Source organism: Calonectris borealis, chromosome 1 (genome assembly GCF_964195595.1).
Source record: "Calonectris borealis chromosome 1, bCalBor7.hap1.2, whole genome shotgun sequence".
Classification (NCBI taxonomy): domain Eukaryota; kingdom Metazoa; phylum Chordata; class Aves; order Procellariiformes; family Procellariidae; genus Calonectris; species Calonectris borealis.
In genome coordinates this window covers 101747299-101767631 of record NC_134312.1, presented here as the reverse complement: position 1 = coordinate 101767631, position 20333 = coordinate 101747299, and the positions used below count along the sequence as shown (strand labels likewise).

The 20333-nt window shown below is 38.9% G+C and overlaps 1 protein-coding gene across 1 annotated transcript in view; it reads right to left on the bottom strand.

The window, feature by feature from the left end:
* CRYBG3 (crystallin beta-gamma domain containing 3) overlaps positions 1-20333 on the bottom strand; it is a 95621-nt gene that overhangs the window by 24004 nt on the left and 51284 nt on the right. Inside the window, exons 8-16 of the mRNA XM_075169571.1 lie at positions 14818-14957; positions 13372-13486; positions 12156-12191; positions 11414-11530; positions 10917-11050; positions 8953-9079; positions 4179-4321; positions 1906-2032; positions 881-913 (exon numbers count right to left, since the gene is read on the bottom strand). Of these exons, the coding sequence (XP_075025672.1) occupies positions 881-913; positions 1906-2032; positions 4179-4321; positions 8953-9079; positions 10917-11050; positions 11414-11530; positions 12156-12191; positions 13372-13486; positions 14818-14957 (972 nt within the window). The remainder of the gene's footprint in view (positions 1-880; positions 914-1905; positions 2033-4178; positions 4322-8952; positions 9080-10916; positions 11051-11413; positions 11531-12155; positions 12192-13371; positions 13487-14817; positions 14958-20333) is intronic.

The window sequence follows — 20333 nt, the reverse complement described above, 5'->3', positions numbered from 1 at the left end:
GAGAGCCTTGCTGGGACAGAACCTTGCGGGAGACATGGACCATGCTTGGTAATGAGCACAAACACTTACAGCAGGTTTTTGTTTTAGAAAGATATCACAAAGGTACATTAATGGAACATAACCTTGTGAGATAAGGCCAAAAGTGTAAAACCCTAAACTAACTCATTCTTGAGACTAAAAATGAATTATAGTGACCACTTTCTCTTTATAAGTTGTCACCAAGTTAGACACAACTTTCAGGGAAATCGTCAGAATGTATCGTAGAAAAGATTTATCATAGATTTATTATAATCAGGACGTATTCAATTAAGGCCATATGTTACTGTGAGGAAATGTGAAGCACGGAGCTCCTTAAGGAGCGGCTATACATGCTTGGGAGACTACGAAAAGCAGAGCTACCAGCATATAAGACTAAAAAACTCAACTTCCCCTGCTGATGCATCTGCAGGTTCAATTTTCTGCAGTTTATACTTTCTTCTTCACCTCATACATGAACAAGTCAGTGACAAACCAGATATAATGCAAAATAGTGGGAAGAAAATATGCCACAAAGAGAAGGATGAATGCATGTGATAGCGAGTTTCCAGAAACAGGAAGGAAAGAAGAGGAAAATAAATAGCTATAGAGACCCAAAGTCACTCAAAACCTACTGAACTGCTTGCATTTTTGAGGACAGAATACTAAAGGGTATGATCTGGAATAAAGCAAAGAGCAGAACATTAGCAAACTTAACCTTTATACATCTACCAGTTTCCTCCATCAATGGTCTGCTATATGGAGATGATAACACTGAGACATCATCTGAAGTAACGAAGCAAGACATTCAAGATTACCTGTATTTAATTATTAAATGTCATTTAGTACTATAATGTCAACATACCAAATGTGGAGGCTCATTCGTTCCAAGCGGTTCCTGCAATAATAAATAGATACACATGCACATAAATAAATAAAATTAATTACAATTGATTTCTTAGAAGACATGTCAAGTTCCTGAAATTTGTTACTTATGAACTCAAGAGCAGAGAAAAACACACTTCCCAGGCTCTTAGCACAATTCTCTTCACCAGCCTCTGTCATCAGCTGCCTGTAAGCTCACGACTACCTGCCTGACTGTTCACTGCCTTTCACACAGAGAACTTGCATCACCATTAATTAGTTCACATAATGTGGATTAGAGTCCATGTAAATGTCTCTGCATTTATTTTTAGGTCTATGTCTTGAAAAAAGACAGAATTAAAAACAACAGATGACTGCGACACCGCTTTGAACACGTGCTCTTCAAAATAAGGTTAAATGTTCCTTTCCTACTTTCAGTGCAGTAGTATCCTTTATTATATACTTATTAGTAAGGGTTGTCTTTTTTTGCATTAGGGTTTTGGCAGTTCTGGCACTAATCTATTCGGGCAAGTTGCACTACCTTGGATTTAATAATGGATTAAAAATATTTCCTGTCTTTATTCACTGTATGTATTACAAGTATTTTAGCATAAAGAGAAGAAAAAAAAAAAATCAGACCTCTATTATACAACAATATGGGCCAGATAAATTCTTAAGTATTTTTATATCCATTACCAATTAGGCATTATAAATTACTATGTTTTAAGGCAAATTAATCTTTCCAGGCCAGGTTATTCTTTCCATAAATGCAGTCTGCCAAAGGGAAGTTCTCTTATGAAGTTTCCCTGACAGTTTTCTTAACAGAGGGAAAGATCCAGAGCATACATTTCAGTCTCCGTCCTGAACTGACTCATTATGTCATTCACAAGGGCCTTTAAATTGTTTCCAAGCAAATAGACAAATTGATTAAACAGCACAGCCCACATTATAATGTTATTGTACGCTATGAAATCCAAAGGTCTCATTTCTTTTAAGTTTTCCCCTTAACAAGTTCTGGTAACTCACCAACTTAATAGGTCGAATTGACATGATAATTTTACTAGATCCTCCCCAGTCAAAGAAACATTTATATTTTCCTTTCTCCAATATGTATTGTTCTCCACAGAAATATTTCTGCTGATATGCGACCCACCTGGAGAATGACATAAAAATTAAACTGAAACCATCACATTTTTCTGTGTAGTTTTAAGAAAATACTAACAAGTTAAATAGAACAATTTTCTTTGGAGTTTTCTTGGTAAGTCCATCTGACAGACAGCATAACATTAAACCCAATGACCCAATGGTATGATTGTCACATACTTGATTTTCTGTTTTTACTTTGCAAACACTACTTTGACAAACACACAACTTCGGGTCTCTGCCTTTCTATCAAACATACATTCAGCGTGAGATGATGCCTTGCTTAGAAGCCCAGAGGAAAGACAATTGACAAGTTTTTGAATCTCTCTCAGCTGAATCTTTACCTGTTCAGCATACGCCCAGACAGGGCTTTCTTCCAACTTTTCCAGTTGGATTTAAGAAAAATGGTGCAAGAAGAAAGAGAAGTGAAGAAGCTTTGATAAGATGAGACAAAGCAAAAGCTTGCAATAGTTGGCAGTTCAAGCTTCTCCCATCCTGCTTTCTCTGTTGCAATGTAAGAAGAAAGAAACCCCCAACTACGTGAGACCGAGGGTCCCTCTAACCCTGCAACACGCTCTTTGGCAGTGGCAGAAGTAGCAGGCGGCTAGTTAGAGAGACGTCACTAACTTAGCCACTTTTGGTGGTTTGTTCCTCTCTTAGTGACCCAGCACCCGGATCGTTATATTAGGGATATTAGAGGGCATCTCCTTTCCTAGTCCTTTTAGCACCCATTTATGAATCTGTGTCATTAATTTGTCTAATGCTTTTTTAAACTTCCTGGTGCTATCTGCTACCACAGCCTCCTTCAGCAGCAAGTTCCAGAAATTCACTGCCTCCGGTGTAAGAAAGGCTTTTTGCTCCCCACCTCTGAATCTGTTTTAAAGCAATCTTCAGCTAGTTCTGTGAAGCATCCCCCAATTCCTGTCATGCAGGATTCTGTGAACGCTGCTGCATTAAGCTTGTCTACCGCCTTCAGGATTTTGCAGATCTCATTCGTATCCCTCCTCAGCCATCTCTTCTCCAAATTGAGTCCCAACCTTTCATCCTTGTATCTCATCCTCATAAGACACTAATATCCAGTCTCTACGTGAGCAGTTCAAATCCCCCGCTATTGCTACCTATCCTAAGTTTGAAGCTTTTTTAGTCTCACTTAATGGTTGCTGATCCCTATCACCATCATCATTAGGGTAGGTATGACAACGTTAATACTGCACTTTTAAAATTACTATGAAAGTCTGGAATGTCCAGCCACATGATTCCATAGTGCTCTTTTCCCATAACATATTTTATGTTTTAGCACTCGATATCATTCTTCACGTACAGTACCACTCCCTTGCCCATAATAGCCTACTCTATCATTCCTGCAGAGTTGGTAGCTCCTCTGCTTATCCTTCCTGTGAAACTCTGCGGTACCTGCTATATCAGAGCTGTTATTTCATGCCAAGCATTCTAGTTCCCCCATACTATTTCTTAGGCTTCTAGCACTTTTAAGTTTTGTCCTTGCTCCACCAGTTAATACTGCATATTTCCCTCAACAGACATTGCAGGCAGTCTAATTTACCTTCCTTATTTATTGCACTTGTGCTGTTTATTTTTCTCCTGAACTTCACATATGCACACCAAAAGTTAGCCAGGTCTACCCTGCAGGCTGTATCAACTTGAACCAGGTACTCTTCCACACGTGTTGGTTTAACCCCTGCTTTTAGTTTAAATAGTTCTCTAAAAACTATTTTAATTTTCAGTCAGGCTGGCAGCCTGACTTTATTACGAATAAGGCACAGTTCCTCCTTTCTGTACAGGCTCCACCTGTCCCAAAAGGTATTCCAGTTCTTAACACACCTAAAATCCCTCTCCTCTATTACTGCCAAAGCTCCTGTATCATGAAACTACAGTCTGTGAGACCTCTGGAAGGACATCACAAGCTTTCTCTAGTAACAAGAATGCCCAGATCCAAATCAAGGTGTAGGCATGAGATTTAGAGAAAACTAAGATTTTTTTTTTTCTTCCATTTACCAAGGAAACTGAAAGAAACACTGTTCTCCCCCAAATGTTTACCACCTGTACCATGTGAAATATGTTCTCTCAAAAGACGTACCCAAACCCAACTGTGCACAAAAATACTTAATACTTCCATCCATATATTTCAATAGACTTACACTCCACTCCTCACAAGAATCGACCTCGTCTCTGGGCCAAATCCAGCCTGCTCCAAATCAGGGATTTCTTCATTGACGATGTCTAATGCTTTCCCATCTTCATCATCAGACTGAAAAAGTGCCACTGATGACTCTATGAAATCCTAAGAGGCAGCACAGGAGTTAGAAGACATGCTGTCACAGCTTAATGACACTTCACAACATAAAATATTTTGGGAAAGAGTTGTAGCCTGAAAGATAGTGTTTTATAAAGCAGTGAAGAGACTTAGGTCCCTTGTGTGGATCTTTACAGGATATTTTGGCATTGAAGTGCCTAGCTGGAAGCCTGGCAATCTGATACGGCCTTCAGAGGAAGAACCTGAGCACCATCCTTTTCTCTGCGAGGATGACTGAGAGTGCAAAGATGCCTGAGTGGGAAAGAGAAGGGTTGGGGATTTAGCACTGATCTTCCAACAGCTTCACAAATGACTACTCCAAGCATTACCATGACTATAGTCTTTTACTTAGAGTTCTCCTTCCTCATCTCTTCCCAGCAACAAGGCAATAAACATGGAGAGGAGAAGACTGGGCAAGATCACCTTTTCAGCCCAAGGGGTTTGTAGTTTTTGGATACATCCATTGTATGACTAATCACTATAGCTGTAAGATAAATCCCGCATGACACTGTCATGTTCTCTCTTACATAGCCATTTGACATTGCTTTATGCTTTCAGCTAGCAGAGTTGCTTGACTAGATTACTTGCACAGCTTCAGATTATTTTAATTTGGGTTTCAAATCTCCAGCTTTTTAACCACTTAGCAATTTTGAGCACACAGTTCAGTCACTGCTTGGGAAAATGGAAAACAACAATCCATTCACTTTATTCCTTTAACTTTTAACAAAAAGGATGAACTCAATTCAGTTTCAGTGTAGCTGAAACATTCAGCAGTGTTATAAGTTGAAAATAAGTAAGTCTTGCAAACAAGAGAAAAGGCTATCAAGCAAATACAGGAGCCGACATAGATCCACAAACATATGAGGACACCATCACAGGAACTATTACACTGAATACTTGCTGCTGTAGCACTTACAAGCTACCAACCAGAGAGCAGTATGCTGAAGGCTACACCGAGAAAACAAAGACTTACAACAATCAAAAAACACTTAGAAATTAAGGCCAGGCCAAGCATGCAGCCAGATTCATTTGGTCTGGTGAACCTGATCAAACATGCTCTTTAGAGGACACCATGCCTTTGTACAGGATTCAATCACAATGAATAATGAAAACCAATTTTAGAACGAACACTTGATGTGGCTCAACCTCTCTGCATTGTTTACAGGACACTAGAAAGCGACGGAACAAATTCTGTAGTAAAACTGGTTTTCCTACTATGTTGACCATCTTCTTTTATTTATTTAAAAAGTTGCAACTACTTCAGGTATGCACTAGAAATTAAAGTGCCAGGTCTGGCAAAATCGTCATGAACAACTGCAGCTTCAGGCTAGTTTTTAGAAAAAAAAGAAAAAAAAAAAACCAACCCCCCCTCCCCCCCAAAACTACTAGTGCAGTTTTAGTGCAAATGAAAACCAGCTACTCTTAACAGTCCTAAAGCAAAGACTTTGCAAGAGTTCCTGAAAAGCCATTTAGATCAAATCTGCACACAATTTCTTGACTAAATTTAAAATACTGAACTATATTCACAATTGTAATTACATTTAAAACACATTTCAAATTCAGCCATCATTTTTTCCTCACTAAATTTTCACTACAGCTTCTCTTACAATAAGCAGTAGGAGAAATACTTAAAAACAGACTTTCTGACCAAGGCAAATCATTTTAGACTTGAAAGCATTAGTGGGAAAGCTCCAAAGGCAACATACTCTGCTCCACTGAAAGAGATCCAGAAACTTCCCTCTTTCCCTGATCACAACAGCCATGGGCAAACCCCAGCTTCACAGATTCTCTCATTTGACAATGCAGAAAAGAAGCAAATGCAACTGTCCCCCAAACCAGCATGCAGCACAAACTGCTGTCTGCCCTCAGGAACAAGCCCTGTGTACTCCAGTGTGTCCAGTATAGATGCTGATAACAGAGCTGGCAGTAGGCTGGACAAAACAATTCGATGAGTCCTTTCTATCTCTGCTTTCAGAACACTCCCCGAATCCCCACAGTAGAGCTTGTGACCGTTCACAGCTGAAATATTTAAGACAGTCAAAAACTGAAAGCTCTTGCAGTATGCCTACATGAATGTACATCTTCACCAGTGGGTGGGGAGGGGTCCGACTTGCAACAATCCCTCTTTTGTGTGCGATGTCTAACCTTTCTGATTTGTCAGGAAATTAAATTCATGCCTCAGCTCAACTGCAGTCACTGGTATGTTTACAGAAACATGGGTTGGATTTTCCTAGCGCTAGTAAGTTCTGGTGGAACGTGTCATGTTGAGCGTCGTAGCGCAGGAACTTCTGAATAGCTTTGCATAGTACTAAGCCACATTGACAGAGCCGGTACTGACACAGGCTAATGAGGCACGCCGTACCCAGCCTAGCTCTCTGCAGAGCCGTTTACGTGCTTCTGTACCACGCTCCCTGCTTTGGGAGCACGGCACAAAGACATTTGATCCGATTCTGCCTGGAGCTGACTCAGGTACACAGGGCTCATCAGCTTCAGCTTCACACCGTGTGAGCCAGGTTAAATTGTTTTCAGGTCTGGGCTGCCCTTAAAGCCAACACAGTCCAGGTCACCTGGTGTCATGCCCGAGCAAAAAAAAAAAAAAAAAAAAAGTCTAGTTGGATTGGCCCTATCGTGAAACTACACCGGTGAGCACCTGTAAAGAGCAGGGCCAATGCCCAGCCCCACTCCCTACCTAAGCTGACCATGAATAATAACTTCACAAAATCCTTAATCTTCTACAGAGACTCTTGAATTCATCTGACCAAAACAATTTCTAGGGAAGAGCAATAGAGATCTGATATCCAGGAACACCCCCGTGGAGTCCAAGACCATTGCAATCTTCACTGTACTTCTCCTGACCGAGTTTCTGAGATTATGGAGAAGAGGTAGTGTGTTCGCTGTGCAGTGAGTGGCCTTAAGCACACAGAACTAGTTTTGGATTTTTGCCCAGGTCCCCTTGAAAACAGGAGTTTGGTACTAAAATGTTTTTAAAATCCTGACCTTACGTATCATACACAAAGTCACGCAGGGAGCACATGGCAAGCCTGAACACTGACCTATGTATTGCACGTCAGAGAGAGGCGGTCAATTCGTTGGTCAAGACGAACAACAAAATGCCCGTGCCATTAGTCATTTTATTGGCAACTAGCTCATTGCCTTTAGTTATGCTACAATTTGAGAAAAAGTATTACTTACACTTTTATTATCAGTATGTACATAGCGATATATATTTATATGCCAATTTTAATGATGTGTGTTCATAGATGAGTGCGAATGATACGTGTTAATGACTTGAGCATCCTGACTGTTCTAGGCATGAGTCAAATTAAATACATGCATATACGTGGAAGGTCATCCCTGCTGGGCACGTGCACAATTTTAAGCTTGTAATTATGTCCTTTGCCAAGAGAAAGATTTAAAAAGATCTATTTAAGTTACTCAAGTATCCTATGTATAGGTTGAAAAGAAAGAAAACCTAAGATTAGTCAGTAATTGAATAGAATTTTGCACATTCAAAATGAGGAATTAGAAGAAAATTCCTGCCTGTTTTTCTCAGAAACCTGAAAATCAATTATTTAGAGAAGGACATTTTTCTTCAATTCAGTTTATTCTCCTATCTTTATTTTAAGTTATATGATAGATTCTGATTATAAATATAGCTTTTCCTAGGTGCCTTTCATAAAAATCAAAACTGCAAATTGTGAATTTAAGCATGGCCTTTTGGAGGTCACAGTAACTTTTTTTTTTTAAAAAAAAAAAAATAATGACTCTTGATACCGTGAGTTTGCTCTAAATGCCTATCTTCAAACTTCACAAAATTCCTGGCTCAGGAATACCACATCTCCTCAGATGAGATGAGTAATCCGAGCATACAAGACTGAGTAATCTCAGAGTGAACAATCTAATTCTCAAAAGAAGCCACTCTTTGCAGCTGTATTTAAAGCTCACAGAGTTCCTATTATAATAAAAAAAAAATCTTCAAACCCCCAAACAAAAAAAAACCCAAACTAGAGGAAATGAGAAAGAAGTTCTAATCCCATGTTCCCCCATCACTGAAGTCTAACTTTGCTTCCAATATTGGATTCTGATATAGTTTTTATTATTATTTCATCTTTGCCCCCACCAAACACATTTTAGAAGCAGGGATTTTTTCACCATGATTATTTTTGCTTCCAAAATTTTCTGGCACAAAAATCACAGAGACAGAGGGTAATGCTGTTTTAAGGCTTGCAACAGCTGCTGTGTTGAAAAGCTATTTTTATTTTAATAAAGAACTACACTGTACACTTATGCATGTTAAACTTTCTAAAAAATTCTCTTCTAGCGATTCAAATAGCTTGAAATGCAGAAGTGAGATATTTGGAAAATCTGGCAGGTAGACAAGGAATTCTGCATGATACATTCTTTGTATGAACTTTAGAAAGGCTACTTAGAACCTCCTTCTGCTTTTGCAACGTATACAGTGCAGTCTAAATTTCAGCAAGTAGGAAAAGAATAAGAGTGAACTTGGGCAAAAGATGGAATAACTAAACCCAAGACAGCTGTACCATATACGAAGAATAACCTTCCTCTTTATGTATAGAACTGTGCATAATTTGTGTGAAATTCATAAAAGTACTTACAGCCTGAAGGAACCGGAAAGACAGAAGGACACTGCCAGTTCCCCCCCACGAGTGTCTGTCTTCATAATCTCCCTCCTCCAGCAAGTACTGACGGCCTTTGTAGCGTTCCTTATCATAGGCAACCCATCTACAGCAACCACACAACAAAAGAAAGAGAAATAACTAAAAGCAAAACAACTGCACACATGATTTTCCATAACAAATGGAAGGGGAAGAGAACGTCCTAAGAACACTAAAATGAGCATCACAGACTCGGCTAACAAAGCAATGCTTGTCTGAAATTACAACAGGCACCCATGAAGTGTTCTTTGTGGATCAAAATCCCACCATGTGATTCTTTCCTCAACAACAGTTTATTTTTGTAACGTTTCTCCATGTACCTCCTCTCAGTCAGCCATATTCCCAACACCAATATTCGGTACTACAGAGGCTAGTACGCATCTAGAGGCCAGAACACTGTCAGCCACCAATTGTCAATGGTAAAAAACAAGCAGTAGATATCTTCAGTGTATTAATAAATAATGAGATTCTACCCTTCCTGAAGCTGATGACAAAATTAATGGATTTCAGCAGAACAAAATTTCACCCACTTATATTGTTTCCTGCTCTAATCTAAAAACATACCTATATGAATAGACAAGTGAATTCAATATATACAATATCTTGCATATGGAATATGTTTTAGAACTACGGGAATAAGACTTTTTAAAGTATTTTGAACAAATAGGTAAGGCTTGATTAAAAGAAGGCATTTTCACATTAACTTTGAAAGATCTAATGGATCTTACTTTGAAAAAGTGCTTCCCCCTCCTTCTTTCTTGTAAGCATTTCTTTCATCAAAGCTCCCTTGTAAGTATCAGAACTGCTGTACAAATTCTGTCGGCATTGAAATTCAGCAGGCAGGGATAGCTTTACTTTTAGTACCATTTGGTTTACATTAATAGCCATTTGGTTTACATTAATTCAGCTGTTTAAGTTTTGCAGTATTAAAAATAAAAGCCACCACAACAGACAGAAGGATGATTTTTAATAATTTGAGGCTTCCCAGATAGCAAATACATAATGTATTTATGAATAGATTATTTGAGTATTCACAATTAAGTTTGTTTTGAATTTAGTGCTTGTAAGATTCTGACAACAGCGTGAAAGGATGTATGTTATTGAATCTTTATACTGAAGTATTAGCATTGAAATCCCCTAAGGGGGAAAAAAAGTTTCTGAGAACTATTTTATTGCCAAGCTCTTTGGCAGAAGCAACCATCCTGCATGCTTTCAAACAGACCTAGAGGTTGAAAGAACAACGCGTGGGGTTGGTAGCTCTCTAGAAGAGCTGGCGCTGAGCCTACCTCGTGAGCAGTCCACCTAAGGACTGTGTTACACCGCCTGTTTTGTGCGTGTGTGTGCGTATTACAACAGAGAGGGGCAGGGCAACACAGAATCAATCAGAGGCCTCAATGAAGGAAAGTAAGGATAGATTCTTAATTCCAGATAACATGCAACAGGTGGCAAAGGAAAACCATTAAGACAATAAAAGAGTTTATAGATTTCAGAGGCATTAAAATGTCAAATTAAGACTGACCACACCTACCCAAGGTCATTTCAGTAAATTAAGTAGAGACTATCAGAAGTATAAAGCAATATAAATTAAAGCTCTGTGTGAATGCTGTCATTAAGGAACAAAGTGGCCTAGTTTATTGGCATCCAAATGGTAAACACTGACTTCACACCTCTCACACACTTAGTTTTATCTTCCTATATTCCCTTAGATAGATAAGCCATATAGAGAGGTGGTTTTATCCAAGGCTGATAATTGACAAAAGAAATATATATTCCTTTCTTTTCAAAATATTTTACCAGTGAGAGATTCTAATCACCCCTTAGTTAGCACTTCTTAGCATTTAGTTATGATTTCCTATTTTAAAGTAAATATATTTGAAGTAAATATAAAAGTGAAATATACTTACACTCCACCAATTATACGTATTGATCCGATTTCCTGAAACTCTTCTTCACTACCAAACAGAGTTGGGACAGAACTGATGTTTTCTGAAAACTCTTTGGACCATCCTCCAAAGTGGGGTTTTTCATATATTATTATCTAGAAAACATGATGTTGAACAACGCCTTAAGTATGAACAACGCCTGAATAGTAATTTGAAGTTTGGGTGTGTGTACTGCTACAGTATGTGGAAGACACCTTTCTTCCCCCTCCAACAAGCCATCACTATGAAGAAAATTCAGGGTTGCATTCCTCAGCCCTTCTGATTCTTGAGTTCCCTAGAAGCGGAAGAGACCCTATTTGGATTTAGATAGGCTTGTCAGGCTTTTTGCAGACATTTCCACAGAAGGATACTTACCCACACAATTCTGTATACATAAATGCACTCTGCAGCTATATGACTGTGATTTATCCTGTAATCCTGTGCCTGGGCAGTGTATAGTAGCCTGCAGTGAATCCTACCTGGTCACAGCTAGACACACTGAGCTTAATCCTTCGAAAGTAGACAAGAGGTCTTTCTCTGTAGTTTGCTGAAGTTATTTCAGTGACTGCAGTTAACACCCCCTTGAGGTTCCTCATCTGCTGAATCACACAGATCAGCTATTAAGAGTATTAATATTTATTGCAATATTTATTAGAAAAACACCTGAGTCTTGCATGTATTTGTATAATTGAAAGTTACCTAAAGCATTAGCATTTTTGTGGAGAACTAGAAAAAAGGAGGGAAAAGGAGCAATAACTCTGGATTAGCTTTCTGCTCCTCAAATCACAGAAGGGTCCTGGCCTCGCTCACGACTCTTGTATTGGGATTGGGTATAGGAAGGAAGAGTCCTATTTCTGCCCCTTTCCTTCCCTCCTTTTTTTTAAACTTGCTAAGTGAAATGGGAGAATCTCTCCTGATCCCTTTCCATTACAGTTACTGATGTGTCAGTCAGGAAAACTCATTTTATTTTGTAATAAACTGTTACAATTCTTCTATAGGAAATTCACATTCTCCTAATATGTAAAAAACAAACTACTACTTTTATATCTCATGAAACACTAGTAAGAAAGTGGATTTGACAGCATTAGTGAATTTTTCTTCAGCAGCAAACGCTGAATACTTAATCAAACATCACATACCCAACAAAAAGAAAACAGCTTAAATAAAGGTTTTATATTTTCAGTGTGCTCATATTTTATTCTCAATGTCCTCAGTGCTTACCTTGACATTCATTGGCATTTGTACCTTTAGTCCACCCTAAAAAAAAGACAGGAGGAAAAAAATAAAAAAGGTATTTACATAAAACAAAGTTATGCTTTGACACGTATTTTATAGTACTATCACAGCATGAAGTCTTTGTAATTACATTCAACATTTTCAGTGTTGGCCAAATCAAACACTAGTTTAAATACTCTCATAATTCATAAAGGCCAAAGACACTATAAACCTGACCTACAAAACAAATCAGTGCATTGATAAGCCTATAGGGGTGCAAGCAATTTAAAAATATTCCTTCATTGTCTACTAGCAATCTAAAGTAAATATTTACTATGTGTTTTTAAACTAATTTATATTGACCAATTTTTAGAATTAACTTTTAAAGCTTTGTTGTATGTATTTCAAGTTTCTTAAGCACAAATGGCGGAGCACTAAGAAACTATAAACATCAGAAGAGAGAGAAAATATAGAGTGATATATACATGTCTATGGTCAAAGAGCAAATACAACAAATGCATTTTCTCTGGAAATGTTAGTGAATGATCTTCTGTGAGGGAATAAGACACCCACCTCCCATGAGTGACTAAAAAGACAGCTGTTAGGTCTTATTCCTTTGTGGCTTTTAAGCTCTCTTTCTGTAGGCTTGCTATGTATACAGTAGAATTATGTGTTATACCCTATACCTCTTTCATATTTAGATCTACAAGCTGTCTATCAAAACAAGAATTAGCTGCACCTCCCAAGATTTTTGTGCCATATGTGGTCACAGGAACACTACTGGGTAATAAACTCTTCACCTGGTCTTCCACCCCCAACAGACTCTAGCTGTATCATTAAAAAAAGAAAACGAACAACTTCTGAAGAGCTTTTTTAGTTAATGAATTGGTGTTGGCTGCAATACAATTAAGAGCTTTTCAGTTCTATCCTATTTGATCTCCACTTAACAACAGCAGTTTCCCAAGAAGATGTCCTAATGAATCAGGCGCTCCCTCCGTCTATGTGGTCTTACTTGGGCAGATGCAGAAGCCCAGCAAGCCATGGGACCGCCGTGCCATTACAACACTGCAAATGCACTGTGGCATGAGATGAGTGTTACGTGTGTAAGGATTAACCCTGAAAGGACATTAGAACCTAGGTTATAGTTAGTTCAAAACCTTCGGGGGAGCAACAATAGGAAAAGGAAGGCACACAACTTATTAGGCAATTGTGATGTCCTCACCATTTTTAAGGGACGCAGAGATTTTACATCTGCTGAAGGAATTTCAGATGGTGAATCGCATTCTTCCAAAACCTTCATCTCTCCCTTGTAATTAAAGTCTGAATAAGCAAGCCATCTATAACAATAAGGATAAAGGACTTATTAATCTCATTAAATAGATTACAAAATCTTATTAAAATTCTTTTCCTTTCTGTACTCATGAGAGCTAGATAATGTGTTTTAGATACTGCCAGCACACCAAAACGAAGCTATATTTAAATACACTGGCAACATTAATGCTAAGAAGATCTCAGATACTTTTTCTCAGTCCAAGCTAAACATAAGTGAAAGAGAAGAAAATTACCAATTTGTTCACTTACTTTAAGAAGCCAGTTTGTTACACTATGAGTATACAAAACCAATGTCAGTACTGAGGATGAGAAACTTGCATCAGATTTTACTTAGGATTGTCACCTTAGGAATTAAAAGGCTTCTAACATCGATCCCACTTGGTTTTTTTCAGTGGAAGTTATTAAAATACGATGATTTGCAACGCTTCTTTGGAAAGTGGGCTATTGTAATTTTGACATAAAATTAAAAATGCTAAGACTCCTTCAGACTGTTTTAAATCAAAAAGAAAGCTGAATGTAGAAGTTGGACACTGGGTTAGTAGACCAAATAAGGAATGGAGGAAGAGGCATTGAACCATATGGAAAATTATTTTCTTAAAACTACACACACAGACCACAAGAAGTTAAAAGTTATACTATGTTCTATCAAAACTAAGACAAGACTTTGTTTTTAATTCCTTCACCACCCCCCCAAGCTTCACAGACATACTGCAAGATTGTGGGAAGGAAGGCTTGGCTCACGTGGAAAGGCAATTCTTGTAACAGAATAGCTAATGTCATTCTGCAACGATTTATGAGAAGAAGCAGAGAACTTCCAAACTTCAGGAGCTGTGAAGCGTTGGCCATTTACCCAGGAAACAGACTATTCTGCTCAATACAGGAAATGCTGGGCTACCTCCGGGCCTGTATGATATTGCATCACCTCCCTCCAGAAAGTCAGGATATGGCTGTAGCTTGAGAAATGCTTGGATGACGAAATATTCATTTTCTGGTATTCAACCATAGTGTTATAGTTATAACAGGGTGGGTGACTAGGGAGACAGTATCTATTCTCCAATGAACTAAATGCTAATTATAGCTGAGCTGCTTCTCCTATTTATAAAGCTACTCAAAGATGGAATTATAGAAGACTTCTGCCAGCAACTAGAGGAAAAATGCCTTCAGAAATTTGGTTCCGCTACGAGGAGTCCACATAGCACAATGCTGAAGTGTAGAGCTAGGAATATCTAGTGTATATTAACTGCTTTGTAGACACCCCCCAATATTGTTCTATCGCTGACCGACTTTCATCCCTCTACCTGCTGGCAAAACGCTATTAAAAAGGTTCAGTACTCACACTCCTGATTTGACTCTTATATAAGGGTTTTTCTCAACATCCAGTTCTTCTAAATTGGCAACTGCAGTCTGTATGCAGATAGGAAGTCCCTCTGTACCACCAGCTGCCAGGCAGAACTCTACCTCTGGAACGCCACAGTCCTGCGGAAACAAATCAAAGGGTAAGTCTTATCCACGCCTGCAGAGTCTGCCCCATTGCAGCCGGGGAAGGACCAGTCACGTTTCCTTCTTTTTTCCCCGTCTTCTCACCCTTCTAACCTAACTCCAGGCTTCATATGATGGACGTTTTTTTTAAACGACAACTGGAATTTTTAGAAAAGCGAAGGGAAGTAAATTTCCAGCTCTCACTAACTTTCAAAGAAGAACTATGCATTTATGCCTGTTGGGCTACTTTCAAAAAGCTCAGTTTAAATACTCTCCAAGTAAAGGATCTGACAGTATTTACTGACAGACGAACCATGCATATAATACTGCTGACTTTTTTTTTTTTAAAGACAGTGCTTCCGAAACACACATATAGGTACATATGATGCATGCGCAACTAAAACTTTCTAGAAATGTCTACTACATTCCCACCTCCTTCCCTCAGTGATAATTAGGTTCTGTTATGTATCTGACTTCAGTTTCAAGCCATACGAATTCAATTTTCTGTCATGCTAAATAAATCTACAGCTTTTTAGACAAAGAAAGAAAAAGAACAGTACTAGGATATATTTGTTTTGTTAAGTAGACACTTTAGCAATTTTCCTGTTACTACAGAGCAACAACCTCTGTTACCTTACTGAAGGTTTTCTACTGATAGTTACCATGCTGGAGAACAACTGGTTGAACACATGATCTTCCCTAGAGTTTGCAGGGATTTTATTGAACCGCACTCATTTCATAATATTTATATAAAATGCATTGCCAATACTTTCTTTCCCAGCATTCAAACTCATCATGAATCAATGAGGATCTTCTATACGGCCCCGCTTCAGCAGCGTGTTACGGAACAGTCTTCCCGCTACAGTGAAAGGCGGCTCACATGCTTACAGAGTTTGCTCAGCTGTAGCTGGAAACCTTCACTTCTCAGTAATAACTTCACAGCACCCTTCCCCTTATCTTCCTGACCCACAGGCCCATTTGCATTAGGCCAAAGGGCTCGGGCAACATAAAGGGACCCTGAAAGTCCTAAACATGGCTGGAGGAAGATGCCCCTTGCACGTGCACTAGAGAAGAGGGATGGGAAGCTGTCCCTGAGGGCGCCCTCGGAGAAGCACCTGGTTACTGGATTTGTTGAGGACCCAGGCAGGGTCACATCATGACAGAGAGATCCCTCACGGCCTGACCTGAAAGGCAAACCACAGGGGCTTGCAGAGAAACGCAGCAGCAGGGCACAAAAGCTCTTACAGTTACAGGACCTCATCTCATGACAACACCTGCATGCTCTCCATTTTCACATAGGTTTTGAGTGGAGCTTTCAGACGATGGATTAACATCCCACCTAGAAACACACCTCTTCTTGGTTAGCAAAGTTCTTTCAGTGGTTATTTAACTGTCAGCAATAAATGTGGCAATTATAACAGATGGACTCCAGGATATTATTTCACTTTCCTCTGAGACCTAAAGTAACACAGTATACTGTTTTGGCAACTCTCCCTTATGCACAATCGTGTTTCCTCTGTATTGTACCTTGCAAACAATGCACACTGTTTGTTTTCAGAATAAAAACTGCAATACCAGAATTTTTATTTTCAGATGAGCAAAACCAGAAAGATTAAGAAAAAAGACTTTCTAGTACAATGCTACTTTATGGCAAAGTGCTAAGGAACACCATTCCTCAATTCTAAGTGTATTGCTAGACAAGCTTAAAAAAAGATCTCTCCTAGTTTTCACATGTATATGAATCTTATTAAATCACAGTTAACTAATATTTGAAGTTTGGGTTTTTTCTAATAATACCTGATACGTGATATGGCTGAAATCTGTGAATCCAACAATAAAGCTTGATATGTAAAATCGGAAGTTGCACTTACAAGAATTCCACAAATAATGATGCTAGACTCTTAATGGTTTCAGATAAATTCTGAAGCGAAGTACCTACAAGACCAGACAAGTGGCGAAATAAAGTATCTTTGCCTGCGGGCTCAGACAGAATATGAGACGGAGTATGTTTAATTTTAATTCAGCAGGAGTTTTGGTTTTGTTTTGTTTTGTTTTTTTTTCATTTGAAGATTGGAAAAAGCCAGTCTGTATTCTTTTCAAGTTTGCTTTCCTGACTCTGAAGCTCACAAGGCAGGCTCCACTTCAAAAGATGAAGAATGTAGCAGTTCTCCAAAGGGTAGGTAAAGCACAAGCACTCATAATAAAATCTCTCCTATTTATCACCATCTCTCTCCAGCCAGATTTTGACAGTCATAAAAAACTCTACTCATTGCGATGGCATTTTTGTGTGTACTAGATTAAGTCCACAAAATCCTGTCATAAAGTGCCACATAATAAACTGAGGTCTTCATCAAAAGCAATTAAAATATCTATTTTTGAAGGTAGTAACATGTTCGAGCAAGAACTACATTATATTTTCTAAGCACATTTTTTAAAATCACAAATATACATTTTGACTTAAATATTGAGTTCAATTTACATATATTAATATGTATATTACAGACTGCAGAAAATGGTAAAATTTAGTATTGCTGTATGAGATGAACACTATGTATTTGCAGATGTACACTCAAGTACTATGCCATTAATTTATATAATTTAAGCATGTAAACTTCAGCTTGGTAAATATTTGCCCTAGCATGTTGATATTTGCCTGAGCATATTTGATAGGCATCATTACTTTCAGAGGCTTCTTAAACATTCCTAAATAAAGCCACCATCTTTAGAAACAAAATGAAAACCACACAAATATGATAGCGTTCAGGTTGAGAACTAGATCCTTCAGTCCGAAGCCCTTTCATTTGCAAGGCGTCAAGATTTTCAAATAAGATACCCACATCCAAAAAACTATTACCATGCAAAACTACTATCACAGTGTTTCAGGCCAGATCCCAAACTGGCAAGTTTCCTCCCTATACCCCCCCGGCCCTGCCACCCCCATCACAAGCAGTCAAAACTCATGCCATATTCATTATCCTACTGACACGTCAGGCAAAAACAGAACAAAAAGCAGAGCAAACAGATTAGGTAGTTGTGTTCATTTCCAGTGATAACACAAAGGCTTAGGTAGGTCACAGCCTCCAGGCATCCCACTCTGTCTTCCTTTACTCTGCAGTACCCTCCTCCTACCTCCACACAGTCATCCTGGAGTCCCTGTGCTTCCCTCATGGTCTTCTGGGAGCAGAGGTGTTTACAAAAGCACGGGGAATACTTGCACTAGCTCGCAGAGAACAGACACTTCCAAAACAGCAACACGCCCCTCAGCAGAAAGGTTAAGGCTTCTTCTGAAGAGGATTAAGGCAACCCTCAAGACCTGAGCATTAAATATTACTCTTTGGTGGCATCTCTGACATTTTTCTAGTCTGACCAAGAGGTCCACCATAAGGGAGAGACCCAGAGCCTTCAACCCCCTCAAGGTGGTCTTGGCTGCTTACCCTTCTTCCGGATCTAGGGTTACAGCCCTAACAGCACCAGCAGGGCTAAATAATTTCAGCAGTTAGGTCTTCTCCTTGGAGCTGGTGACTGAAGTGATCAAAATAGCCTATTTAAATGAGGTAGCCTTTTATGTCAACAACAGGACAAAAAATGACTAAAGTCAAAACATTGGCTAAATGCCAAAACAATGATGAGAGAAGCGTCTATTGAAAACCAGGCCTAATTAGTTCTGGTATTCACACGATTGCTTTTTAACACAGTCTAGACACGCATCTTACTTTTGATACACAGTTTGTCCTTAGGACATGTCAGCTTCTGCAGCATTTTTTATTTTAAATCTTACTCTCTGTTGGTCCTCCAGCCTTTTTTACCCATTCATAATTCTTCCTCCCAGTTCTCCTGCTCTGTACCACTCTTGCTACCACCCATCACCACCAAACCAAACTACGGAACTCAACAGGGCTGGTAGTAAAATAAAATAATAGTAAAGAAATTAATGATTATTGTCCTGTAAATATTGACTAGCAAATGAGACAATCTGAAGCTGCTGGGTGTCTTCCTATGGCATCTGACAAAGTAGTCCCTGCTTGAATTAATAAATTCTTTTCACCCAGCAAACCACACAAACAAAAGAAACACACCCTTCATGTAATACTGTGAACATTCCCATTACAAAGAGCTTTGCTTAAGGAGAGTCCACAAGGAATCCAGTTATTCCCTGCCTAACCATCTTGCAGACAGAGATTATAAACCGCTGTTTCAGATCTCTTGTCACCTTGCAAAACAGTGGTTTACAAGATTATGCCAGAATGGAAACATCAGCAACTCTTCTCAGCTCTTGTTTTTGGAAGAGTAATGTTTAGCACCCTCTTTGGGCTTCCAGAAACAGATAGAAAAAGCCCTCCAAATCCATAAGATCAATAGGTGCATTTGCAGTAGACCAGAGAACTGACTTGGGTAAACAGATTGTGCTGCAGGAGCTGCATTGAACCTGCATGAGCAAGCACATTTTGCTAGCTTAGGCTCAAGTTGACTTGCCTTAGTGGAATTCAGACTCCTCATTACTTCAAATAGGTCTTCATTTTACTAGTTGCACAATCTGTTCCTTTGGGATCTTCCCCCCCTGCAAGTTTCTTCAAATTAAACACACATGGATACATATAATGCGTATCCACAGTAAGTCAAGCCGCAAGCTTACCACAAAGCTAACAGAACCTTTGCTTTTTGTGGATGCTTGAAGTCAAATCAAAGCATGACGCTACTGGCAGACTGTTTCTCAGCAAACTAACATCTGCCAGTAAAAAATACAAATAATATTAAATGTACCTCCTACAGTTTCTTTAGTAAACACCTGTTTTTCTCTTCTTGGCAAGCCATTTTCTTCTCAAATATTTAGCCAATTTTCAAATCTGCTAACTCAAGGCATCTGAGCAGCCATTAAACAAGCACCATAAAAAGCCATTTGAAGAATCAGAAGACAAGCCAGACAGCCTGGATGCACAGCCAATATGACCAAAGTAGGCAGGAGAAAAGCCACTGAGCTACCCAGCATATGAAAAAGAAAATGACAGTAAAACACATGATCCTGCAGATCACATACACACAAGCTGCCTGAAAAAGAAACAGCTATTAGTCAATTAAAAATAATGCCTATATTTTTCACAAAAAAATAAATCAATAAGGTAGCACTTTGGCAAACTACCTTTTAAAAGTAGTTTCACAGCAGCTGAAGTACAACCTAAAAAAGAGGGATGCTTTTGCAAATCAAAATTTAGAGGACAAAACCCAGCTTAGTGAGTTCCACACCCACGCTAGCTCCACGCAGTCCTGTGGACTAACAGCAAAAGTCCTCCCAACCAACCATACCTGCTAGAGGTTTAAGTTACATGAGAAACAGTGTTGATTACTGAACTAGTGTACAGCAACAAAGCTTTCCAT